Below are 26,302 nucleotides of genomic sequence, written 5' to 3'. Positions count from 1 at the left end.
CAAGTGGCTTTGGTTTTTGCTCATCCAGATTGCTAAGACTGCATGCAATAGGCTGGGACACTGGTGCTGACTTTACCACACAACAGTTTGAAGTATTTATGCCCCTATGACCTTGGTAAAATTCACTTGTAAAGCTTTCTACCTGAGGGGCACCTGGGTGGTCATGGTCTCAGGGTTGTGAGGTTGAGCCCCGGGTCAGGCTCCACGCGGGCCATGAAGTCAGCCTCAGAGTCTCTCCCTCTCCCTCTGCCCTTCCCCACTGTCTTTCTCTTTCTTCCTCTCTATTTTTTTTTTTTAATTTTTTATTTATTTATGATAGTCACAGAGAGAGAGAGGCAGAGACATAGGCAGAGGGAGAAGCAGGCTCCATACACCGGGAGCCCGATGTGGGATTCGATCCCGGGTCTCCAGGATCGCGCCCTAGGCCAAAGGCAGGCGCTAAACCGCTGCGCCACCCAGGGATCCCTCTTCCTCTCTAATAAAAGATTTCTACCTGGAAGAAGTAACCACTTATGGACAAAGAAAGATGCTGACTCGGCCATTATTTATGATTTTAAAAAAAGGGCAAACAATTTAAATATTCAATAACAGAAGAGTCAATTAAATATACATACATAGTATACACACCATGAGGGAAAAGTACTCAAAATTTAAAAAATGATGATACAGAGGAAATTGCATAAAACAGAACTGAAAAGAATAAAAAAAATAGTATAATCAAAATTTTAAGCACTAAATATAGCTAGACACCACATGAAGTACTTTTTACAGACTAATACATTTAATTCCCTCCCCAATACCCTGAATAAATAGTATTTGGTGTATGGTACTAACACAGAAAAAAAAAAATCAAAGACAACATATCAAAACTACTCTTACTGATTACTCAGGGTGGTGAAAATTATTATTATTATTTTTTAAAGATTTTATTTATTTGAGAGAGAGCACAGTGGGGACAGAGGGAGAAGCAGACTGCCCACTGAACAGGCTGCCATGGGGCTCAATCCCAGGGTCATGACCTGAGTGAGCTAAAAGCAGACACTGAAACAACTCAGCCACCTGGGTACTCCTGAAAATTTCCAATTTTAATGTTTTTCTACGAGGCTGTATTTATTTTAAAAAGAAAAAAGCATTACTTTTAGAAGTAATTTTAATATATGTATCAAATCATTATGTTGTACACCTAAAACCAACACAATATTTTATGTCAATTATATCTCAATAAAATTGGAAAAAAGTATTTTTAAAAACCTGATGTAACAGCATTACAAATGGGCTTAATAACAGGCTAATAAAAAAACTAGAAAGCATCTATAACTATTGGAAAATCAGTTTTTGAGGGGAAAAAAAAAAAACCCCATCAGAGTCCAGTCAAATTGAAATAATTAAAAAAGAACTGTGCCATGAATTATCCAAAATTATGATTTAGAATAAACCATGTAGTTAAAAAAAAAAAAAAAAAAACTGAAAACAAAAAACAATGGCTTCCTGAAAAATCTCTTTAGTTATAACCAAGTTATGCCAAGTAAAATTAAGTCTGACTTTTTAGAACTTCATTCCCTGATGGCAGAAGAATGTCATCTAAAAAATGTAAAAATGAGGAATTACTGTTAATTTTTTTTAATATATTTTTTTAATTTTTATTTATTTATGATAGCTACAGAGAGAGAGAGAGAGGCAGAGGGAGAAGCAGGCTCCATGCATCGGGAGCCCGATGTGGGATTCGATCCCGGGTCTCCGGGATCGCGCCCTGGGCCAAAGGCAGGCGCCAAACCGCTGCGCCACCCAGGGATCCCCGAATTACTGTTAATTTTAAGAACAAGGTAGCATGCAAAAGAAGGAACACTTACTTAGGAAGATGCCTGACAAGTACATCTTTGCATATGGGTTGCTCAGCCAAAGTGAGCCAGAATTCACAAGCTTCTAAAGCCACATTTTCATCTTGATCTTGCGTCCTCTGTAGCATGTACTGAAAACAAAGCATTAATGTTAATCAATTTAAATTATAAAACTAAAATAAACCTAATTATTTTTTTAGCAAATTAAAGGTCCTCTGCTACTGCCTTAACTTTACAGTGATTCTCAACCCAGGGTTTGGATTTTTCAAAAAGTTTCCGAGTCAACTCGAAAATGCAGCCAAACTTAACCACCACTTTAGAATGCTGCCTAATGAAAAGTGTTCAAATCACGAATGGTGTATCTGCTTCTATACAGGTGTATTTTATGAAACCCTTGAGATTTTAAACCTGTATTAAAAATTGTCTTCTTAGATCAAAATAAAAAACTCCATTGTATCTTTCTTTAAAATGAAAAATCTTTTAATAACATCATAACTCAAGCTGTCTCTTGTATATATTTTCACATATGTAAAGTGATATACTATACAAATACAAAAGTAAATTTTTTAATATTTAGAAAGAAGTAGGGACATTTCCTAGTGCAACTGTAGTTTCCAACGCCAAACCAAATTCACTCTTAATTGTAGGAATAACTGATCTTAAATTTACCCAAAGGCAGCGCCTACCCCTCTTAAAAAAAAAAACAAAAACAAACTTTACGTGTTAAAACAAAATAAATCTAATCAAAGGCACACATATGTTTTTCCAATGTACCCAAGCCTGGAAATGAGGTCAAGTGTTGCATGAAGTCTTTGTATTTATCCTTTGCCTGATTAGAACATCTCATGTGGCAAAACGTGGCAACACAACAGTCGTGATAGGCCAGCCGCTATTACATTCCACATGGTGTCCTACTACCTAGCTGAGTATTGCTAACTAACTGTGGCCCTGTAAGTTAGGCTCCCAGCTGTGACTCGACCCCAGCAAATGCTAAAACTTTCTGGTTAGCTCCGACTTACACTGAACTTTCAACCAATTCAACCTGATTCTTTCTAAGCACTTCAGGGAGAACAGGTTCATCACTTATTCCCACCTAATCCTGCTGCCTATCTTTACCTCTACAATGATCTTTCCTTAGGTTTTGGAAAAGGAGTTGCTGTACGCTGTAGATGCTGGCCTTTTTCTTACAACTGTTAGACCCCCATTCTTTAAAAAAAGATCTTCCTTCTGCATACCATATCTCTGGAAGTGAAAAGAGGATCTACACCTTATTTAGGGGCTCCTGGGTGTCTCAGTTGGTTAAGTGTCTCCCTTCAGCTCAGGTCATGATCCCGAGTCCCAGGATCAAGCCCCACATTGGGCTCCCCGCTTAGTGGGGAGCTTGCTTCTCCCTCTGCCTCTCACCCTGCTCGTGCTCTCTCTCTCATAAATAAAATCTTAAAAAAAACAAACACCATATTATTTAATACACTTGCAAGCTATATACTAATGTACAACTATAGCCAGTAATATAAAAATTAGGTCATACAATTTGATTCTAGCAGGACTATTGTCCAAACAAGTTTTGTTCTAATAATAATTTTATTTTGTTACTATGTATTACTTCCTTTAAATATGGTTAACTCTTGATCAACGTATACTCAGAATTTCCTAGTAAAATTATTTTAATTGCAGAGGGATTGAAATAGTCTTTTAATATCTAAATGGTTTGCTGCAACTAACTATAACAATTATGTATTTTTGTCTCAGAAATTTCACTTTTACCATAAATCGTTAAGTGGGTCAGATCAATACTACCAGCAATGGATGGAAAGCAAACACTTAACTTTAATTCCAAACTCCAAAGACATAAGAATGTGCCACTTAACAGTTTTAGTGATCATTTGGTCTAACACATATCTAATTAACATAGAAATATTTAAATTATTTTGTGTTCTTCTGGTTAACAGCTCTTTTCCTTTAAGTAAATTTCTCTCTTTATAAACCTCTTTAATCTCACGAAAATCACCATAAGATATTTTTAAGACCATCATGAAGTGTTTTTCAGTTATTCGCCAGCAAATGTCTTAAATAAATCTAACATTATACATTTTGTTCCCAAGGTTTTTCTGGGGGGGGGAAATGGAGGAATGAGCTTTTAAGTCCCCTGTATTACCTCAACTATGTTATGCATGTGAGGAAGCAGGCGATCCATTCGAACTTCAAGCAACATCACAAGTGCCCGGCACACATTTTTCCGTACCTCTGGTTCTTCATCACCAGCCAAAGCAAAGAGATTCTATTGCATAAGAAACATCGTTTTCTAGTTAAGCATCCAATATATTAGAAAGGTTTATACATAACAACCAGTCATCTGTAAGTAACATTTAAAGAAACTCTAAGGTAAGGTACAAATAAAGACTGAATCAACTGAACTGCAATATTAAGTTGTAAAAACAATTAATTAAATGTAGGATGGTAATTGCCAGAAACTGTGATTTTGATAAAATGATCTAACGCCATGCTTTTGGAAACAATGATTGGCTGTGTTTTAAGTTAACTTTTAGTTTGTGAGAATAAAATCGTATCATTAGGACACGGGGCATTCATCTAGCTCACCCAGAGGATAATCTTTAAGACACAATTTGATTTTCCTTCAGAGGTACTGTCTGTCAAGAGATTATTTCTACCAATCCTGAGTCTTAAGGTAGTAACAGGTATAAGTTCTTAACAAGCATCAACAATGGAGAAATAGCCTTAACCCCAAACTGCTGCTGCTCACCAAGTCAACTACTGAGGAAACAGCAAAAGCAGCCACTGGTCTCAAGCTGTTCTTAACAAGCTTGTCACCAAGGTTATGGGGGAAAAAAGCCTGAATAAACAACAGGCTATTTCATTTCATCTTCAAGACATTATTATTCAATTTTACAGATAAAGTAAAAGTTTAGAAGTTATGTAACTTGCTAGGCAGGGGGAATCTGAATATGGTTTTCATGGAATTTTAGGTCCACACTCATTTCACTGTACCAACCAGCCTCCACTAGGAGAACAAGTTGTCTTTTGTACGGGTTGCAAAATGGACATGTGAGAAGAAAAAACAGCCTTCCCCCTCTCATTTCTGAATTTTTCTTTAACTGCACAGACTTCAAAGTAGTAAAAAGATCATTAAAAAGACAGGAAAAATCCAATGTGTCCCATCTTTTCTCAAAAATCACAGACACATCTCCAAATAGATGAACCTGAAATCTTATTACAAGGGGGGTAAGACAATGGAGAAATTCAAGTATCAAATGTGACAGCATGTGAAGTATTGTGGCAAAATTTTAAAAACTTCACTTCCCCAAGTCCTGCCTCTGCATTTGACACTCTGTACTTCCTTTTTAAATGTTTTACATGCACATTCTTTATTTAATCTGATATCTTTGTCTTAAGTACAATATCTATCTTTGCCAAGGTAGGTCTTAGCCACTGTTAGTAACCAATACACTTTTCATTCAATATTGTCAGACTCAGCAGACTTAATATTTGCCCCTGAGGAAAAAAAAAAAAAGAAATAAACGATTCTTTTAGCAAATGGTTTGAGGGCCTACGATGTGTCTGGTGGTTTACTCCTCCTATAGGATGGAAAACTGCTCGAATCTTTTAGGATTACCAAGAAGCAAAGAAATGTTAACATGGTATTTAACACCAATGGGAATATTTTAAAATGTTGGTAAACGTTTCTGCTCCACTTGCTAAGTGCTAAAGTTCATGTGGAATGCAAAAGCTTTCAGAAGAGAATTTTATTTCTTTTATTCTAAATTATATTTCTGTGTAAGATTTTGGTATATCTATCCTTGTTCCCTTTTTAAGCTGTGAAATACTAAGAAGAGCTACTACTAAAATTACGAATTCTAAAAATAATAATAGCTGTAGCTAACCTGTACGCTTGCTTATTCTGTAGCAGGCATTGTTCTAATTTAGTTACAGCAAATATCTTTTTAACAATCCAAGAGGTAGATCTATTATTAGCCTCATTTTACAGATGATGAAACTGAAAACATCAGTTAAATTATGTGCCCAAGGTTAACGGCTGTAGGGCTGAGCTTTATTTGAACTCAGGTAGTCTTATTCTAAGACCTCTAACATTATCCACTACCCTCTACACCAAAGTGTAGGCATAAAATTTATGTATCCCTAGCACCAAGCACAGAGTCTGATTCAGAGTATGACTCAGTAAATATACTGAAGACTCATGTTTTAGTTTCAGCTTTTAAATGGCGAGAGGATCTTTATGGCTACTACTCCTAGTCTACCAGTAAGAAATGATCAGAAAGAAGCTGGTCAATTTAAGTTTTGAGGAAAAATTATGACAGTATTCCCCCCCTTTTCTCTTAATTGTCCCAACAAGAATACTAGCAGGATGGCCTCCAAAATTTTTAAGAACTGGGGCTGGGGAGTGGGGAGTGTGTGCCTAGGATGGCTTAGTCAGTGAGACTATTGATTCTGGCTCATGTCATCATCTCATGGGTGTAAGATCAAGCCCTACATTGGGCTCCACACTCAGAGGAAGTTTGCTTGAGAAGTTTGCTCCCTCCTCCAACCCAAGCTGGCTCTCTAAACCTATGACAAGATGTTCAACATGACTAATGACAGAGAAGTAAACCACTGACTTAATAACAAAACACAATTTTTAATCTATTTGACTGGCAAAAACTAAAATATATGACAATACTAAAGGCTGAATGTGTGCATCCCGAGAATCTTGTGCTTTGTTAATAGTACTATTTGATGCAACCGCTCTGGACAATTCTGGTGGTTCTCTCCTTGTTATTTGCCTTATGTCCCAGAAGCTCCTCCCCCAAAATTTTATGTCTTCCTAGAGAAACTCTTGCAAATAGACCAAAGGAGACAACCAAAGCAACTCAGAGGAAGTTTGCTTGAGATTCTTGCCCCCTCCTCCAACCCAAGCTGGCTCTCTAAAAATAAATAGATAAGTCTTAAAAGAAAAAAAAAAAAGCTGAAGGAATAGACTTTCATTTAATGAAAATATAAGTGAAGTGCTTAGAGAATTTTAATGACTTGTTCACAGGACGCCTGGGTGGCTCAGTGGTTGAGCGTCTGCCTTCAGTTCAGGGCGTGACCCCGGGGTCCTGTGATCAAGTCCCACATCAGGCTCCCTGCATAGAGACTGCTCTCCCTCTGCCTATGGCTCTGCCTCTCTGTCTCTCTCATGAATAAATAAAATCTTAAACAACAACAACAAAACCAACCTGTTTACGATTGCTGTTACCAAGTAGTAGTAGTTCTGAAGAATTCTACTGCTTAGGGTTTATGGCCAGAAAAACATGCTTACGTTGTCTTTCTGCTTTTAGGTATAAAGTATAAGGTATAAAAGGGTCTTTAGAAACACTTGCTGAGATTTAAGAGTCAATTTTTTCCTGACACCTCTAATTCTACAATGGTTTAGTCTGTGCCTTCAAATTCTTTGTTAAGATTATTCAGATTCACTGATGTTTTATATTTCAAATACTAAAGTGAACTGGGAGATTCAATTTATATTTGGAATTTGAATAGTATATTCAAATAAAAAAATCTCTAGTCAAGATATTAAACACCCACATACCATAATCAATGTTTGTATTGTACATTAAAAAGTTTAACAGAAGGAAAATGCTTTAATATAAGTCAACAAAAGTCACAAAGTCTACACTATATCCAATTTTAATACTACCAGAAATAATTTAACATCTAACTTTGCTAAAACCAAAGGGGGTGGGGGGGAGAGGGAGACAAATCTTACCTCAATAAAAGAATCAATGTGCAACATCAGAGCTTGAGTCCTACTGATGATAAACTGATTGACACATGCAACAGCATGAGACCTAGAAACAAAATTTAAAATTTAACACATGCACACTGCAGCTTTTTTCTATTTACAGAAGACTGACAGGAACTTAAAATATTCCTCCATAAAATAATTATGGTGTACATATAGCTATAAATATATGTATTCATACATATGTACATATATACACAAATACATACTCTTAAAAGAATAAACTTTGTATATTCAACACAGAATATGAATATTAAGTGAAAAACACAGGTTCTAGAACATTGTTAGTACTTCTCTGAAAGTACAATGTGTCAGAAAGGACACTGCACATTTTTAATAGTGGATACCTCTGAAGAGTGGGAAGGCGGATGGAAACATAATGGAAATTTATTTTATATACGTACAGATTTTAAAATAGTGAGTTTATATTTATTCCTTTTAAAACTAAAAATGAGAAAAACTCTCCGATCTTTATGTTTAGATCTAGCCAATTCAACTCCACAGCAATTCCTAATGGCACCACCTTTAAAAACACACCCATAATCCAATCACTTCTTACCAACCTCACTTCTTCCCTAGTCCAAGCCATAATTTCCTACCAGGATTACTCCAACGGGCTCTAACTGGCTAACTTCTGCTATACCAAACCCTACCACAACCTTTTAGATACACATGAATATCACATCACACCGTTGTTCAGATTACTCCAAAAAACAAATAAAAAAACCCCACCATAATCTACTTTTCCTACAGAAACTCAGATGGCAAATATTCTAAGACCTCTGTGGCACTTCATCCCCCATTCCCCAAACACAACCTTTTAAAATATAAAATCACTCTTAGCTCCTATTATGGGCTGAATTTGGCCCCATGGGTCACAGTTTGCGGACTACAGACCTAGACATTCCATTATAATGTGGTTACTCTGCTCTCCTAAACTTCATTTCTTACTGTACTACACAAAGCTTTCTTCTTTTGTCACTGTAAAAGGCTTGTCCCCAACTCCAGAGCCTTTACACTTGCTGTTCCCTGTTTTAAATGTCCTTCTCCTTGACCTTTCGAAGATTTGCTACTTTACTTTGTTCAGAGTCTCTGCACATGCTACCTTTACAGAAAACGTATGTACGATACCTGTGAATCACAGTCTAACCCCTTAGTCTCATTACTTTTCCACAGTATTCATCATGGAATTTTATCGTCTGTCCTGTTTGCCTCTTCTGATAACCCAAGAGAAAAAGACAAAAAGGTACCACAGCCAGCCAATAAACCTATGACAAGATGTTCAACATGACTAATGACAGAGAATTAAACCACTGACTTAATAACAAAACACAATTTTTAATCTATTTGACTGGCAAAAACTAAAATATATGACAATACTAAAGGCTGAATGTGTGCATCCCGAGAATCTTGTGCTTTGTTAATAGTACTATTTGATGCAACCGCTCTGGACAATTCTGGTGGTTCTCTCCTTGTTATTTGCCTTATGTCCCAGAAGCTCCTCCCCCAAAATTTTAGGTCTTCCTAGAGAAACTCTTGCAAATAGACCAAAGGAGACAACCAAATAAATGCTTTCAGCACCACTATCCACAACAGCAAATACCTGGAAGCCACCCAAAGGCCAGAAGCGGAGAGGAGGGTTGAGGAAAGAGCATGAGTAAATAGTGTAATCGTCATGCCTAGTAGTATACCATAGTCAAAACAAATGAGCTATAACGACAAAATATGGATGAATCTTAGCAACATAATATTAAATTTAAGAAGTCAGATCAAATTCAGTACAATATTTTTATAAAGTTAAAAACAAAGACCTACATACCCTTTATATCTATACGCAGTAAACTTATTTTTTAGCAATGTAAGAGAAGGAAAAAGTTGGGATTAGATGTGGGTTATGGTCCTCAAGACCTCAGCTCTTGTTCAGGGTGGCAGATTTGAGTGCTTATTGTTAAAAATAATAAGTAATTGAAGACTAAATGGAAGTGGGCCATGATGACAATGTTATGAGCTAAAAATCATAACCCAGGCAGCCTGGGTGGCTCAACGGTTTAGCGCCTGCCTTCATCCCAGGGCATGACCCTGGTAACCCCGGATCAAGTCTTACGCCGGGCTCCCTGCATGCAGCCTGCTTCTCCCTCCACCTTTGCCTCTGTCTCTCTGTCTCCTCTCTGTGTACTCTCATGAATAAGTAATAAAATCTTTAAAAAAATAAAAAATAAAAATCATAACCCAACTTTGTGTACCTGTGGTACGATTTAAAAAATAAAATAGTTCTGATTTTTCAATAGCTCATTCCTTTGCCTCATTCTATATTCTTAAAATTCAGTAGTGAGCTATTCAACATAGTATTAGAAGTCCTAGCCTCAGCAATCAGGCAACAAAAAGAAATAAAAGGCATTCAAATTGGCAAAGAAGAAGTCGAACTGTCCCTCTTTGCAGATGACATGACACTGTACATAGAAAACCCAAAAGACTCCACCCCAAGATTGCTAGAACTCATACAGCAATTCAGCCGTGTGGCAGGATACAAAATCAATGCCCAGAAATCAGGGGCATTTCTATACACTAACAAGAAAGAGAAATTAAGGAGTCAATCCCATTTACAATTGGACCCAAAAGCATAAGATACCCAGGAATAAACCTAACCAAAGAGGTAAAGGATCTATACCCTAAAAACTACAGAACACTTGTGAAAGAAATGGAGGAAGACACAAAGAGATGGAAAAATATTCCATGCTCATGGATTGGAAGAATTAATATTGTGAAAATGTCAATGCTACCCAGGGCAATTTACACGTTTAATGCAATCCCTATCAAAATACCATGGACTTTCTTCAGAGAGTTGGAACAAATCATCTTAAGATTTGTGTGGAATCAGAAAAGACCCTGAATAGCCAGGGGAATATTAAAAAAGAAAACCATATCAGGGGGCATCACAATGCCAGATTTCAGGTTGTACTACAAAGCTGTGGTCATCAAGACAGTGTGGTCCTGGCACAGAAACAGACACAGAGATCAATGGAACAGAACAGAGAATCCAGAAATGGGCCCTCAACTCTATGGTCAACTAATATTCGACAAAGCAGGAAAGACTATCCACTGGAAAAAGGACAGTCTCTTCAATAAATGGTGCTGGGAAAAATGGACATCCACATGCAGAAGAATGAAACTAGACCATTCTCTTACACCAGACACAAAGATACACTCAAAATGGATGAAAGATCTAAATGTGAGACAAGATTCCATCAAAATCCTAGAGGAGAACACAGGCAACACCCTTTTTGAACTTGGCCACAGCAATTTCTTGCAAGATACATCCAGGAAGGCAAGCGAAACAAAAGCAAAAATGAACTACTGGGACTTCATCAGGATCAAAAGCTTCTGGACAGCAAAAGAAACAGTCAACAAAACTAAAAGACAACCTACAGATGGGAGATGATATTTGCAAATGACGTATCAGATAAACGGCTAGTTTCCAAGATCTATAAAGAACTTATTAAACTCAACAGCAAAGAAACAAACAACCCAATCATGAAATGGGGCAGAAGACATGAACAGAAATCTCAGAGGAAGACAGAGACATGGCCAACAAGCACAGGAGAACATGCTTCGCATCACTGGCCAACAGGGAAATACACATCAAAACCACAATGAGATACCACCTCACCCCAGTGAGAATGGGGAAAATTAACAAGGCAGGAAACCACAAATGTTGGAGAGGATGTGGAGAAAGGAGAACCCCTTGCACTGTTGGTGGGAATGTGAAGTGGTGCAGCCACTCTGGAAAACTGTGTGGAGGTTCCTCAAAGAGTTAAAAATAGATCTGCCCTACGACCCAGCAATTGCACTGCTGGGGATTTACCCCAAAGATACAGATGCAGGGAAACGCCGGGACACCTGCACCCCGATGTTTATAGCAGCAATGTCCACAATAGCCAAACTGTGGAAGGAGCCTCGGTGCCCATTGACAGATGATGGGTAAAGAAGCTGTGGTCTATGTATACAATGGAATATTCCCCAGCCATTAGAAACGACAAATCCCCACCATTTGCTTCGACTTTGATGGACTTGGAGGGTATTATGTGGAGTGAAATAAGTCAATCGGAAAGAGACAAACATCATATGTCTCATTCATTTGGGGAATATAAAAATTAGTGAAAGGGATTAAAGGGAAAGGAGAGAAAAATGAGTGAAAATATCAGTGAGGGTGACAAAACATGAGAGACTCCTAACTCTGGGAAACGAACAAGGGGTAGTGAAAGGGGAGGTGGGCAGGGGGGTTGGGGTGACTGGGTGATGGGCACTGAGGGGGGCACTTGGCGGGATAAGCACTGGGTGTCATGCTAAATGTTGGCAAATTGAACTCCAATAAAAAAAAAAAGTTCAGTAGTGATTTTGAGATGAAAGAACATGTTTACTTTTAATGCTAAGAACTGGTCACCAAAAATTGAGTTTCTTAGAAGTATGCAAATTACACTTTCTTTCATCACCTTAATTCAAAGATTAAATAACAACTTCCTAGGGAACATGAACTCTATCTAGTTAACTATTTTGGAAAGAGTAACATTTTATTTTGGGAATGTTACTATTTACTTCAATGACACTACCATAAATGACCAGCTATTAAGTTCCTTCTCTGAGAACCACACTGTATTAAGTACCACCTAAGATAAAAAGTAACTGAAATAAAATTGAGAAAAAAAAAAAAGAACTAAAGAGGATTTAAGCAAGAAAAAGATTCTTGATTACCCTCTGTTCACACTTTTGAAAACATAATCCTTTGAATACAGCTTGGAATCTGGGAGTAAGCTCCAAAGGACATCTAAACTAACAGTTAATGGCGTATGCATTTAGGTTCCTGCTGTTGGCTATCCTTAAATAACTGCCTCTAGGATTCTGCACAACTTCTATTTTAAATAGTAATATGGTTTTTGATTATTCTACACAAAAGCACGAAGCACTGACAACTGGAAACAACAAAATCAAAGCAACAATCAAGAGCAATGACTCAAAAAAAACAAAAGAGCAATGACTCTTACACAATAACAAACAAAAAAGACAAGTTAGATTAAAATATGTTAATTGGAGAGGAGGGAAAAAACATACGGCACAGTTGGGGGAACCTCTGGTGAAGTAACAGGAGTCTTACATACTTTGATAGTGCGAAAGCATCATCGTAATTATAGCTTGATAGGATAATAGATGATAATCAAATTGGCCAAAGGTTAATATTTAAATATTTAAATATTTTAACAACTATATGCTAGGCACTATGCAATAAACTATAAATATAGAGGAAAACAAAACAGGCCATGGTTAATTTCTGGCCAAGCAGGCCTACTGGTTTCAGAGTGTATTCAAAAATCGTCCACCTTCATGCTCAAAACATTAACTAGATGTAAGACTCTTAATCTAGGGCAGCCCTGGTGGCTCAGCAGTTTAGCACCACCTTCAGCCCATGGCGTGATCCTGGGGTCCCGGGATCAGGTCCCGCATTGGGCTCCCTGCATGGAGCCTGCTTCTCCCTCTGCCTGTGTCTCTGCTTCTGCCTCTCTCTCTCTCTCTCAGGCATAAATAAATAAAATCTTTTTTTTTTAATAAATAAAATCTTAAACAAAAACAAAAACCTCTTCATCTACAATTACTAAATAATCCAGATGTCATACTGGAGCAATTTTTAACACAGTTGCAAATGAAGGTACCTGTACATGGCAAGATCCATAAATTAAAAACAACACAACCACCACAAAACACTATGAATTTCAGCCTTGTTACATAAAGGACCTGAAACGCATGCCTGTTAATCATTAACAAATGTCATTAACCATCTAGAAGGTAGAGAACTACTGTATACAATGAAAATTTCATCAGAAAAAGTTAATGTTTCATGGTTTTGCTATGAAAAGAATAAATTTCAACTACTGAAGTTCACCTTTGTAGAATATCATTATCTTTTGCCAATCACAAATGTATTAGGTAATGCAAACTAAAGTGGTCAGGCTTAGAGTTTACAAATTAATTTAATATTGGCTACATAGATACCTTATTTTTGGACTACTGTGCTTGAAGAACTGCAAAAATTTGGGGATCATGATGTTGAGAGGACGATCTAACACATCACTATCTAAAATCTCAGCAGAATCTTCACAGATCTTCTGAAGGGCACCAAACGCTCCCTGTGGAAGACATTTATATTATTAGGATTAATTAAAAAAGAAACCATTTTAAAAGGAAATTGAGGAAATATTGACTCATTTGTATGAATTAATGTTCCCAGCCCACATAAAATACTGCCTCATAAAGTCCATAAATTTAGTCATCAATTTTAAGACAGAAATCATTATGCCACTGAGTTATCTAAAATCTCAGTTTATATATATTAGTACATTTTTAGCATTTAATGGCTTAAAATTAGAGAATATTCTGGTTGGCAGAGACTGCAATAAATATTATCTAATTCAAAAAGTTAACTTCTCCTGAAATATTCTTATCAATTTTAAGTCAGAAAGAAATCTTAAAATCATTTAAAAAATTCCTTATAGGGCAGCCCGGGTGGCCCAGTGGTTTAGCGCCACCTTCAACCCAGGGCCTGATCCTGGAGACCCAGGATCGAGTCCCACATCGGGCTCCCTGAGTGGAGCCTGCTTCTCCCTCTGCCTGTGTCTCTGCCTCTCTCTCTCTCTCCCTGTGTCTCTCATGAATAAATAAATAAAATCTTTAAAAAATAGAAAAAAAAAATTCCTTATATGTAAAACATTAGCTGGATAATGGTGACAAAATCCGTAAGAAGGGCAGAAAATTCAAATTACCAACTACTTCCCTACAACCATTTTTACACCAAAGGGGCCAACCCAGAGCTCCTATATATAATATGCAACCTACTAATTACCTCAAACATCTAATTTACTGTTTATAATTCCATCAGCAGCAGAAACCTAGGGCTTATTTTCATGGTACAGTTAGCTGAAGAATACTTTAAGATATAACTTATTAGAAGCTCCATAATTTCATGTTTACTGCAGTTTTAATTTTTTGTAATTCTTGATAAATGCTTGTTTTTTTAAAAAAATTTTGACCTCCTTTCATGTTATTACCACTATACCAAAGCACAATTTAAATTTTATTCAATTCTTACTTGATGGCCGAACAGATTATTTTAGTTTTTCTGTAATCTTAGTGTATTTCTAAAGGCATTATTGGAAAATGTATATATGAGAAAATAAGATTTTTTTTTTAGGGAAGGAGAAGTGTGATTTTATTTTTTTATTTATTTTTGTTTTTTTTTAAAAGATTATTTATTTATTCATAGAGACACACACAGAGAGAGAGAGAGAGAGAGAGAGAGAGAGGCAGAGACAAGGCAGAGGGAGAAGCAGGCTCCATGCAGGAAGGGTGGGACTTGATCCAGGGTCTCCAGGATCACGCCCTGGGCTGCAGGCGGCGCTAAACCGCTGCGCCACCGGGGCTGCCCGAGAAGTGTGATTTTAAAGACTACTTTTGGGGCAGCCTGGGTGGCCCAGTGGTTTAGTGCTGCCTTCGGCCCGGGGCCTGATCCTGGAGACCCGGGATCAAGTCCCGCATCAGGCTCCCTGCATGGAGCCTGCTTCTCCCTCTGCCTGTGTCTCTGACCCTCTCTGTCTCTCTCATGAATAAATAAAATCTTAAAAAAAAAAGAAAAGAAAAGAAAAGAAAAAGACCCATCTGATTTTTTTTGTTAGGTTATTTCTTTAAAGAGGCAAAAAATACTAAAATGGTTTCCATTCAAAACAGATTTCTAAACAAACTAGAGGCCTGCTAATCAAAGAGATTCTTAAAAATACTCAGTAGCAAGTGAGAACTCCATACAGACTCCCTTTTCCACATGGAAAGGTCACCACTTATCAGTGGCAAACAGAAGATCATAATTACTACATGATTAAAACTAGATTACATATACTTTAGCCATGTCATAAAGTATGAGGAACAAAAACAATTTAGGGAAGGCAAAAAAGTACTCATCGTTGGTAAATTTAAGCCTATCTTCGAAAAATACCACATTAATGGATTAACTGATTATAATTCTTTGTAGCAATTATAGTAAAGAGGTTTTATGAATTAACAATCCTTATAGAAAACAGGGAAGAAAAATGGTCACTAATGTAAATAAGAAGGACTTGAGGCTTCTGCTTCTAAGTTTTTAAGTTGTAGGTCTCAGAGGAATTATATTTTGGAAGGTTACAAATATACAACATGATGAGAAAAATAGAGAAGAGGAAGTATGTTAAAGAAGCAAATTTCTTTACCTCACAAGTGTTGTAATCTTCAGAATCCAATAGGCTACAGAGTTTTGGTAGGAGGTCAGGCCAATTCTGCAATTCTCCCTTGGAGGCTATGGTTGTAATCAAAATACCTTGAAAGAAAACACGTTATCTTTAGGAAATCTTATGTTAGAAACTATCACAGGAATGCACACACGTGCGTGCACACACATTCATTTAAATGGTCCAACAAATCAGCCCAGGACCTCCAAAACATGTAAATAAAAACATTCACCAAGGACCCCCTTTTGGCCATAGCACATTTGTTGAAAAAACCACAGCATAAATCAGGTTTCTAATCTTGTTTTCCAACATTTTAGAAATGTTGTATTTTTAACAATTATCTGTTTACAAAGACTACAACTTGCTCTTTCCCAACAACAATAATAACAATAGTCCCATTCATTAAAATTATAGCTGACCCTTGAATAATGGGGAGGGGGCATATAGAGGCTGGCCCCACCTCAGTTGAAAATCCACATGTTAACTGTTGACTCCTCAAAACTTTTTTTTTTTTTTTTAATGAGAGAGAGAGAGAGAGAGAGAGAGAAAGAGAGAGAGAGAGAGAGAGAAGCAGAGACATAGGCAGAGGGAGAAGCAGGCTCCATGCACCGGGAGCCCGATGTGGGATTCGATCCCGGGTCTCCAGGATCGCGCCCTGGGCCAAAGACAGGCGCCAAACCACTGCGCCACCCAGGGACCCCGACTCCTCAAAACTTAATAGCTGACTGGAAATCTTAGGGATAACATGGCCGATAAACATATTTTCGATTAACGTACACTTTATGTATTATATTTATATGGTTTTTACAGTAAAGCTAAAGAAAATGTTATATAAGCAGACCCACACGGTTCAAGGGTCAGAAGTGTCGTATACAGAAGAGAAGAAAGAAAATGGACCAAAACATTAACAGTGCTTACCACTGGGGGATGAGTAGGAGTCTGTCAGTTGCTAACAAAAATACATAAAGCTAAAATCAGCTGTCTGACCTAAGCTAGGATCACCGCCAAAACCATGGCAGGGAGAGTGAAAGCAAATGAGCCATTATCTGATGATAATTCCGTGTGCAACAATCCTTCTGGTGGTGGTGGTGGTGGTGGAAAGACCCACACAACTCCTCCACCAGTTCCCACTGACAGGATCAAGGATGAATCACTGGCAAGGTGATCTTGGATCCAAGAGGCTGAGGGGCACATGCTCACTGATCATGTCACACTCCCACTGGATTGTTTCAAGTGTGTTGTGTAGCTGAGTTGTGGCAGTTAATGAATTTGCTAATGTATGAATACATAACACAAAAGTTTTGCGTTTATACAAACAGTAATAACGCAAAGGGTTTGTGTTAATATTTTCCTCTGCCTTAGCAAATTCAACATGAGTAAAATAAAACAGTTTGATGATTACAGATCATTTAGTACCGTAATTAAGATCTATATAAACTCTTATATAGTAGGCAAATTATATGTACTCTAAAATACTAATTTGTAAAAGCGGGAAAAAAAAGTGTTCTCTTATTTTGAGAATTGTGAGATATCCAAACACAATGCTTGGCATATACTATACAGTAAATAATCAATGATTATTACTAAGCAGCGAATCCTGCTTATGTATAAATTACCTTAGAATTTTCCATAGTTAGTTTTGAGAAAGTTGCTCCCAGTGGCAAAGAACTAAAAAAATGTAAAGTTGTTGGCCAATGTGTACTATGCACTAGAAAAAAATCTTAACTATATGGTAAGGGTCAATGGACTGATAGCATTTTTAAGATATACCACTTAAAACAGTCTTCTAGTAAGATAAAAAAGCACTGATGCTAAAGGTAGAGCTACTCCTTCCTGCTAATTATTCTTTCCTAAAGTTAAAATTTCTAAGAATTGGGGGTGGAGGCGGGGAAGAAAGGTCTGGACTACCTAAAGAAAACAAAGAATGTCTTAAAATAAGCAGTAATAAAAATTAAATGCCAAGCTATAATTTGTCACTAACAGACTGATATTCTTCCGAAGAGCACTAGAGAATGTTAATAGACCAACAAATTCAAATGTAACTGTCCCATATAATTTCATCCACTCCAAAAAAATTTAAGATTTTATTTATTCAAGAGACAGAAGAGAGAGGGAGAGAGACAGAGAGAGAGGCAGAAACACAGGCAGAGGAGCCCGATGTGGGACTGGATCCTGGGACTCCAGGATCACGCCCTGGGCCAAAGGCAGGCGCTAAACCGCTGAGCCACCCAGGGATCCCTTTTTTTCTTTTTTTTTAAAAGGTAGGCTCCATGTCCAGGGAGCTCACAACCCTGAGATCAAAATCTGAACTGAAATCAAGAGTCAGATGCTTAACCAACTGAGCCTCCCAGGTGCCCCTCCCCAAAGACTTTCGACTACCTAATATACCTGCAAAAAGTGAAAAATTGTAATTCTGTGTACACAACAAAGATGAGAGTGAAAAATCAGTGTGCTCAGCAATACCCACTAAAATTTTAAATATTTAAACATAACACTCTGACCCAGTAATGTCACTTCTAGGAATTCCACAGCAGCTTTCCCTTATTATATAAACACACATAAAGGATAGTCACAAATAGTAAAATTACAAACCGACCATATATTCTTCAACAGGAGAATTTGTCTAATGGCTTACCACACAGTCAAGGAAATGTAGTCTTTTCAAATAAACTCCCTAATATGTACAGGTAAGATTAAAAATTTATATCGATGTGTCTGGCACACATTCACCATTCTTTCTCCCCACTGTCAAGATTGGCAGCGCATTAGGAAGGTATGTGCAGGTTCATCAGAATGAACCAGGAATAATTCCCTTTCCTTAAATCACAAATGACCTCCCCTCCGTTCATCCCATTTAAAATTGATGTTAGTGGGCAGCGCGGGTGGCTCAGTGGTTTAGCGCCGCCTTCAGCTTGGGGCATGATCCTGGGGACCCGGGACCGAGTCCCACGTTGGGTTTCCTGCATCGAGCCTGCTTCTCCCTCCACCTGTGTCTTTGACTCTCTCTGTGTATCTCTCAGGAGTAAGTAAATAAAATCTTAAAAAAAAAATAAATCAGTGTTAGTAACGGCAGTTTAAGACCTGTGTATTTTGAGAGATGTCATAGAGCCTTTACATGCCCTCCATGAGACAGAAAAATATAGAAGTGAGGAACTCTCAATGAAAATGACTGAATCCTTATGGATGTTCTTAACTGACTTCCACTCAACCAGCCTGCCAGATTAACACAAGTGTTCTGGGTCTCCATAAAATTTAGCTGCATAAAGTCCCATGGTGTACTGAAGGCTGTCCATTCGTAGGCCACTTGATTCCAACTGCCTATCTCTGCTTCCACAAAGAGAAATTAGCAACAGTCAGTTGTGTTGACTCCCAAAGCTATTTATACCAGCTATCATAATTAACCATTTTAATTCAATATTACATAAACCGATAGTAGTTTTTACTCAAGTTGAACACTGAAAAGTCTCAAAACTTGCTGTAATTAGATATAGACAAGGCAAATATTAAAAACAAGGGTAGGAGATAGTGAAACCTAAGATCCTATTCTCCAGTTGTTTTACAAAGTTTTCTTTCCACGTAAAGAAAGTGAAACTGGAAAATTATATCCCATGCATTACACAAGGAAGTCAGATAATGAGGAACTCAAAGAAAAGGCAGTAGTCCTAAATTAATATCATCTGTTAATGCCCCACTTTAATAAACTTTGATTAAGCTACTATCAGTGACTCTAGACTCACTAATTAAGGGATTTCACTACAATAACGAGTGTTATTTCCAAAGCATTTATTTAAAAGTGGCAATGAAAAAGTCCCCCCTTCAAAATCCAACATGAAAGGGATGACAAAAGTTCCTAGGAGAATAATCTATCATCTCAAAAAACCACCCAGTTAAAAACAGGATAAGCCATACCACTCTAACACTGTAACTTACCTACAGTGGCTCTAATCAGAGGAGAGGAGTCGCCAATATTGTTTAAACATTCACTCTTAATGAAGTCTGTTACACCATTTGGGAAGTTCTGAAAATGTGCTTTCACGTTATTCTTCAATATGAGACCACTCAATGATCTTGTGGGTTCATCTGTAATAAAATAATACTACTGAGTTTTAAAGTAGTTTTCATTTCAAAGTGTAGTTAATGTTTCAAATACTTCTATCAAAAAATTGATTGCAACATTCCAGTAATTTTGCGATAACCAGGAAAAAAAAAAGTATCACAAATGATTATCAAAAGATTAGCTCCATGATTTGTAGTTCAGGGTTTCTCAACCTTGGCTTTACTGACATTTTAGGTCAGATAATTCTGTTGGGTATTGTTCTGTGCGCGCCCTAAGATGTTTAGTAGTACCCCTGGCCATAGATGCCAGTATCACCTTCCCAAGTTGTGACAACAAAAATGTTTCTAGACAGTGTCCGGATTGCTGGAGGGGTGGGGCGGCTGGCAAGGGGAGGGGGGCCAAATTGCACCTGGTTGAGAACCACTGACTTAGTTTAAGAGTTAATTTAGTTTATATATGGCCACTGTACTCAAGCTTTATTGGAACCTGATATATACATCAAATTACAGATCTGAAAGTATTAGTGACTAAAAGTATCCTATTAAAAAATTAGGTGGACAAAGAATATACGGGATCACCTTCATATAAAAATAAATGGCGTTCATTTATATCATGTTTTTCACTTGACTCTGAGCTAAAAAAAAAAAAAAAGGGTAAAACAATTTTTAAATTTCCAGAAAAACAGAATTTACATAAAAAAATTCAGTCCACAGACGGGTGTTAACAAATTTTTAAGAAGAACTTTAATACCAGTAGAATGTAACTGATGCTTTACCGATTGATATCACCACCAATATAACAACAGTTAATATCTTCTGAATGTTTATTAGGTACTGAACACTGCTAAGTGCATTCTAACTAGTGTGCTTTTAATCTTCACAACCTCTTGAGACAGGAGTTATTATCCCCACTGCACAAATGAACAAACCGACGGGTCTGCCAAAGTCACACAAGGCTATTAAGTGGGGAAGCCAAAATATGAACCTCAGGAGTCTGGCTCAAGCCTACACTTGGTGCATTCTATAGTATTGCCACCTTCCACAAAGGACTAGAAGACATGAAGAGCTGGAGCGGTGAATGGAATAGGCTTTATAGCACTACTGGTTTTACAAACCCTATTTAAAAAAAAAAAAAAAAAAAAAAAGATACTACCAGCCTGCTGTAGTTTGCAGTATGTTCCCAGAATCTGATTGGTACTGAATCATTTAAGGGTGAAACATACAGAGACACAAGAGGATACCAAAGTTTCTCTGTACATAAACCCTACTGGGGCCACCACAACAACATACCCTAAAATCTTTTGTCACTGTCTAAAAACGGTTTCAATTACAACCCGTCCCAATGAGTAACTTAAAATGAAACAAAAACAGTTCTAAGTTCTCTTCCAAGTTTAAAACTACCATAAAATAAGTAACCAGTTATTTAAGTAATAATCCTATTTTCTTAAGTTAGCCTTTACTAATTCACTCATACAATTTTATTTTAAATGGTACGTGTTTAAAAGATACACACTTTTTACAATAAATGCTATGAGATGAAGACTTTTAATAAGTCACAATACAAAAGTGGCTTAAAATAAAAAATATCAATTATTTTATATTAAAATATTTGTTGTAGTTAAGAAATATCCTGCCGTAAATCCAAGAAGCCACCAGTCCACCATTTCTTTTTTTAAAAAAAGGTTAAGGCTAATTTACTTTATTGGACCTCAATTTGCTATTAGATGAGCTTATCTCTGAGATCTCTTCCAGATCTAAAATTTTATTCCATGATTCAGTGTAAACAAATTCATAAGAGGGGATGGCGAAGATATTACTAAATAAGCATTTCCATCTAAAGATGTCCTTTATGTTCCCACACTAATATGATGACCCCAATGCCAGTTTTAATAGAAAACTAGACACAGTAAATTTGTGTTCCAAATAAGACACAAGAATAAATATTAACTCTCATACTAATGCTAAGCTCCTACTATGTCCTTTGAGAAATAATGACTAATGCCTTAGAGGTAGTTACACCCAACCTCTTGCTATTTGAATTCAAAAATACTTCTGACTTACTCTGACATTCCCAAAATGCTTTAAGAAAGAATAAAGCAGTTTAACAATCTTTAACATTTGGAACTTAGGATGTGCACACTGACCACAGAATAGATGGGTTTGGTGGAAGTAAGTTTAAAATTTCCAAGTCAAACAATTAGGTTAGAAAAACTCATTTACTAAATATCAAAATTTTTAAAAAAAGGAGTAAACACTAATTTGATTATAAACTAGTATGTAGGAAAAATAATCTCCGTATTAAGAAACAAAGTATCAAGTATATTTAACAAACAAGGAATATTAATTGCTCAATTTAAATATATACTGAAGAAACTCCTCGTTTCTTAAAACCTAGATTTAGGTTTAATCCCGTCATCAAAAATTAAAATCCCTAAAATTAACTAGAATTTTAAAAATTAAAAACAAATCACAGTACTGTATAAATCACCAAAATCTGAATAAATACAAGATCAGTGAGGGGCGCCTGGGTGGTTCACTCAGTTGAGCTGCTGACTCTTGATTTTGGCTCGGGTCATTATCTCAGGGTCCTGGAATAGAGCCCTGGGTGGTCAGCTGAGAGCCTCCTTAAGGATTCTCTTTCCCCCTCCCATTTGCCCCTCCCTCCACTCATGTGCCTACAGTCTCTAAAATAAACAAAATAATCTTAAAAAAAAATTAGTGTGATTTTACTACACATGAAGGCCATTAACCCCCTAGAGCCTTGGAGTTGAACCCTTACGATGGTCTGGTAGTCTAATGCAGGCATTATGTAGCTGAAAAAAAGCAAGACAGTTGAATCAGCATCTGTGTCTAAGACTTACTTCCCAACTCCCAAGTGCCCTGATTTTTTTTTTTCTTCTTCTAAAAAAAAAAACCAAACAAACAAAAAACCAAACAAACAAACAAACAAAACTAATTGCCCCATGGCTTCTAAAACACCCATCACTGAACAGGGTATAGTGTTTTCATTTAGAGTCCAATCAATTGCTCAATCGTATTTTTGTGCCTTTTGGGTGTTTGACAATGTTCCAGGAAGGGAATCTTCAATACTCAAATAATACTATGAAGAACACCTCTCACTACAATATAAGTTCCATGAGGGCAAAGACTCTTATTTTGTTTACTTTTATTGTCCCTAAGCCTGGACACGAAGTGGTACTCAATGGTATTTGTGAAACGAATAAAGTCTACTGGGACACATGACCTGTATCAGAAACAATCAAATGACCATTATCATTTAAAAAAATAAAACTGATTTAAAAATAAATAAAATAAAACTAGTTTTCAGGCTCTGAATTGCCATAAAAGTAATTTAAACTTGACTCTGTTGTTTTCATTATACTGTTCAGTATACGGTTAGAAAGTTAAGTCACAAAAGTTTATGAAGAGAATGACTCCAGTTTTAGTTAGATTTTAAAAATAGTATACAGCCATAGAAGACTGTAGGATTAATCAAGAGTAATATAATAAATCTCTCTGGGTGATAGGACTGTAAGTCATTTTGGTTATATGAACTTTCGATGGTTTTCTAGGAATCCACATACATTCGGTTTTTAGCAAATCCTACATTCAATTGGTATATTAAAGTTATGACATTCATGTACAAGAATTCAAGCTAAAATACCAAAGCCAACTTTGCAACACCCTTTTCATTCACAAAATACGAGGGAACTTATTATAAAAACACCCACCTAACAACCTAATGCTTATTAAACATCTGAATACTTTGCTCATTCCACAATGTAAAGCAGTGGTTACTACAAAATGCAAGCCTTTGATATGAGTATCACTCAGCCTATTTTAACAGGTCTTGAAGATCTTTCCAAGTAGTTTTTAATCAATACAAACCTTACTTACCTTCAGACTTTAATTTTGTAAGAACAAAAATCAAGTAGTTGTTAAAATCTGGATATTGATTGAGTTGTTCCAGTTTCTAAAACAAACAGTAGTTAAGGAAACTTCTCATTGTAATCTAAGGAAAAAAAATCAAGCGTTTTTAATGTAAAATCAAGAATCTTCTTTTGTGTCATTTTTAACCTTGCACTTTCTTCTTCAGAAGAATAAAGTTATTAAAACCATCAATACATTATTCCAAGAACACACTAATGGTTATGTTAAATCTCTTAGGTGCTTTATGACTGAAAGAGTAAACTTAGTATCAATAATTATATTGATCAATATATCAATATTTATATTGATATAAATATAATATAAATATAATTATATTCAATAAAACATAAGTTTCACCTTCAGAAGGCTCAACATAGCAAAAAAATGATCAAAACAGAATTTGTGATTTGAACTTTAAAAACCTTAATCAGAAAGGTACTTAGATACAAAAATGATGACAAAAATGAAAAGCATTCCAAAGAAATGAAAACAGGTCTTTAAAAATTACTTAGGGAAATCAACTTTATAAAATGACTTTTTAAACTTAAACTGAATATAAAATGTCACTTATACACAAGTCTGTGTATCAAGTCCTATTACATAAGGTCAGTATGAAATTACTGAACTGCAATAGTTCTACAATTGTCCCCCCTCCCCAAGATCTAACATTTCTAGGGACTTAAGTCTGCAGGTATTTCATTCTGTTGGCAGTCAACAGTGACGTAGATGTTGTATCATATCTTTCTTCACGGCCTCTTAACCTCTAATACTCTTCTTAATAATACTCGTAATTGGGTTTTACTAGACAGAAGTATTCAAATGTCTTTACTCAGATCTAAGTTGTTTTGTTCTGAAATTAAAACCATGGTGCAAAACTCTTAGGTATCAGCTATTGCTCACTAGAATACCCTCAATAGTTAGTGGTGAGAAGGTAAATTAACTAGTTAAAAGGTGGTCTCTAAAAAATTTCCGAAGTCTTTCCTTGCTCAAGTAAAACCCAGCGGTCTCTTTCTTTAGTGAATGGCCAAGATCGAAAAGCCGATGCGCTAATTTTTCATCAACATCTCCTCGTAAGATTTACCTTCTTGCAACTTGGGCTGGATCTACCCTTATTATTAAGTCTCACGCCCATACAAAAACGACAATGCAATAAACGCTTTCCTTAGGACACACAAAAGAACAAGGTCATCCATCACCAGGCACTTTGAGAATATAAAGCAATGCTTATTATTTTTTTTTAAATACGGTTTGCCTACTGAAGTTTAATTTGTTCCTTATGCTCCAGGCACACAGAACGGACTGCAAACATGGATGGTCTGCCCCAGCGCAGTACGAGGCGTGTAAAAGGTATTTAATAAACACGTACCGAAACAGGGAATAATCCTCTATAGCGCTACGGATGGGACTACAAGGTTGGTCACGGGCTTGGCTAAGTGGAGAATTAACTGTGCCGTACGATCACCTGCGAGTCCACTAAGTACCATCAACTGGTCTCATCCCCTCGGCCACAGCCACCGCGGGCGAGGCCGGGTCGCAGCCGGGCGCTGGGGCCTGCACCCCGCGGGCTCGGAGGACGCTCGGAGCTCCTCGCCCCCGCTCCGAGGTCCTGCCCCCAGGGTGCTGCCCCCCGAAGTTCTGCACCCCGTGGTCCTGCCTGCCCCCGAGGTCTTGCACCCTCAGGTCCTGCACGCCGAGGTCCTGCCCCCCCCAGGTCTTGCCCCCGGGGTCCTGCTCCCCCCCCAGGTCTTGCCCCCGGGGTCCTGCCCCCCCCCAGGTCTTGCCCCCGGGGTCCTGCTCCCCCCCCAGGTCTTGCCCCCGGGGTCCTGCCCCCCGGAATTGCCCGCGCGGGGCGAGCCGAGCGGCCACGTGCCTCCGCCCCGGGCCGGGGTGCAGCAGGGCCGGGCCGCGCTCCCCGCCCCCCCCCCTCCTCTTCCTCGGCGGCTCCGCGGGCTGCCCGGCTCCTACCTACCGGCTCCGCGGGGTCGCTGGGGGCTAACAATAGAGACCACAGGGGTCTCTGCGAAAAACCGCAGGCGTTAAGTGTCTTGTTTTTGTCTTAAATTTCTGTAGCCGGGGCGCGGGGGCCGGGAGGGCGCGTGTCCTGCCGCCCGCGCCGCAACAGGTGCGAGGCCGGGCCCCCCGCCTCCGCGCCGCCGGGGCCCCGGGGACCTCGGGGGCCTCCGGGACCGGGCGGGGGCGGCGCGGGGCCGGCTCCACCCCGGGAGCCCCAGGCCGCCCCCCCCGCCCCGGGGCAGGCCGGCGGGCGCACGTGCGGCGGGGGGCGCGGGGGCGGCGGGGGCGCGGGCGGGCCGGCGGGGGCGCGGGGCGCGGGGCGCGGGCGGGCCGACGGGCCGCGTGCGCGGAGGGCGGAGGGCGGAGGG

General features: G+C 38.1%; 1 protein-coding gene across 4 annotated transcripts in view; it reads right to left on the bottom strand.

Annotated features, from left to right (window-relative positions):
- The window catches only part of TNPO1 (transportin 1), a 96,667-nt gene that overhangs the window by 35,246 nt on the left and 35,119 nt on the right, over positions 1-26,302 (bottom strand). For all 4 annotated transcript variants that reach the window (XR_012031365.1, XM_072826767.1, XM_072826766.1 and 1 more), the window contains exons 3-9: positions 23,889-23,964; positions 19,866-20,015; positions 15,918-16,024; positions 13,678-13,811; positions 7,600-7,681; positions 3,994-4,116; positions 1,851-1,969 (exon numbers count right to left, since the gene is read on the bottom strand). Coding sequence is in view for 3 of the 4 variants with exons in the window: in XM_072826767.1 (XP_072682868.1) it covers positions 1,851-1,969; positions 3,994-4,116; positions 7,600-7,681; positions 13,678-13,811; positions 15,918-16,024; positions 19,866-20,015; positions 23,889-23,964 (791 nt within the window). In the remaining variant the exon portion in view is untranslated. The remainder of the gene's footprint in view (positions 1-1,850; positions 1,970-3,993; positions 4,117-7,599; positions 7,682-13,677; positions 13,812-15,917; positions 16,025-19,865; positions 20,016-23,888; positions 23,965-26,302) is intronic.

Source organism: Canis lupus, chromosome 5 (assembly GCF_048164855.1).
Source record: "Canis lupus baileyi chromosome 5, mCanLup2.hap1, whole genome shotgun sequence".
NCBI classification, from domain to species: domain Eukaryota; kingdom Metazoa; phylum Chordata; class Mammalia; order Carnivora; family Canidae; genus Canis; species Canis lupus.
The sequence above is the reverse complement of the archived record's forward strand: the minus strand, read 5'-3'. Positions and strand labels throughout refer to the sequence as shown.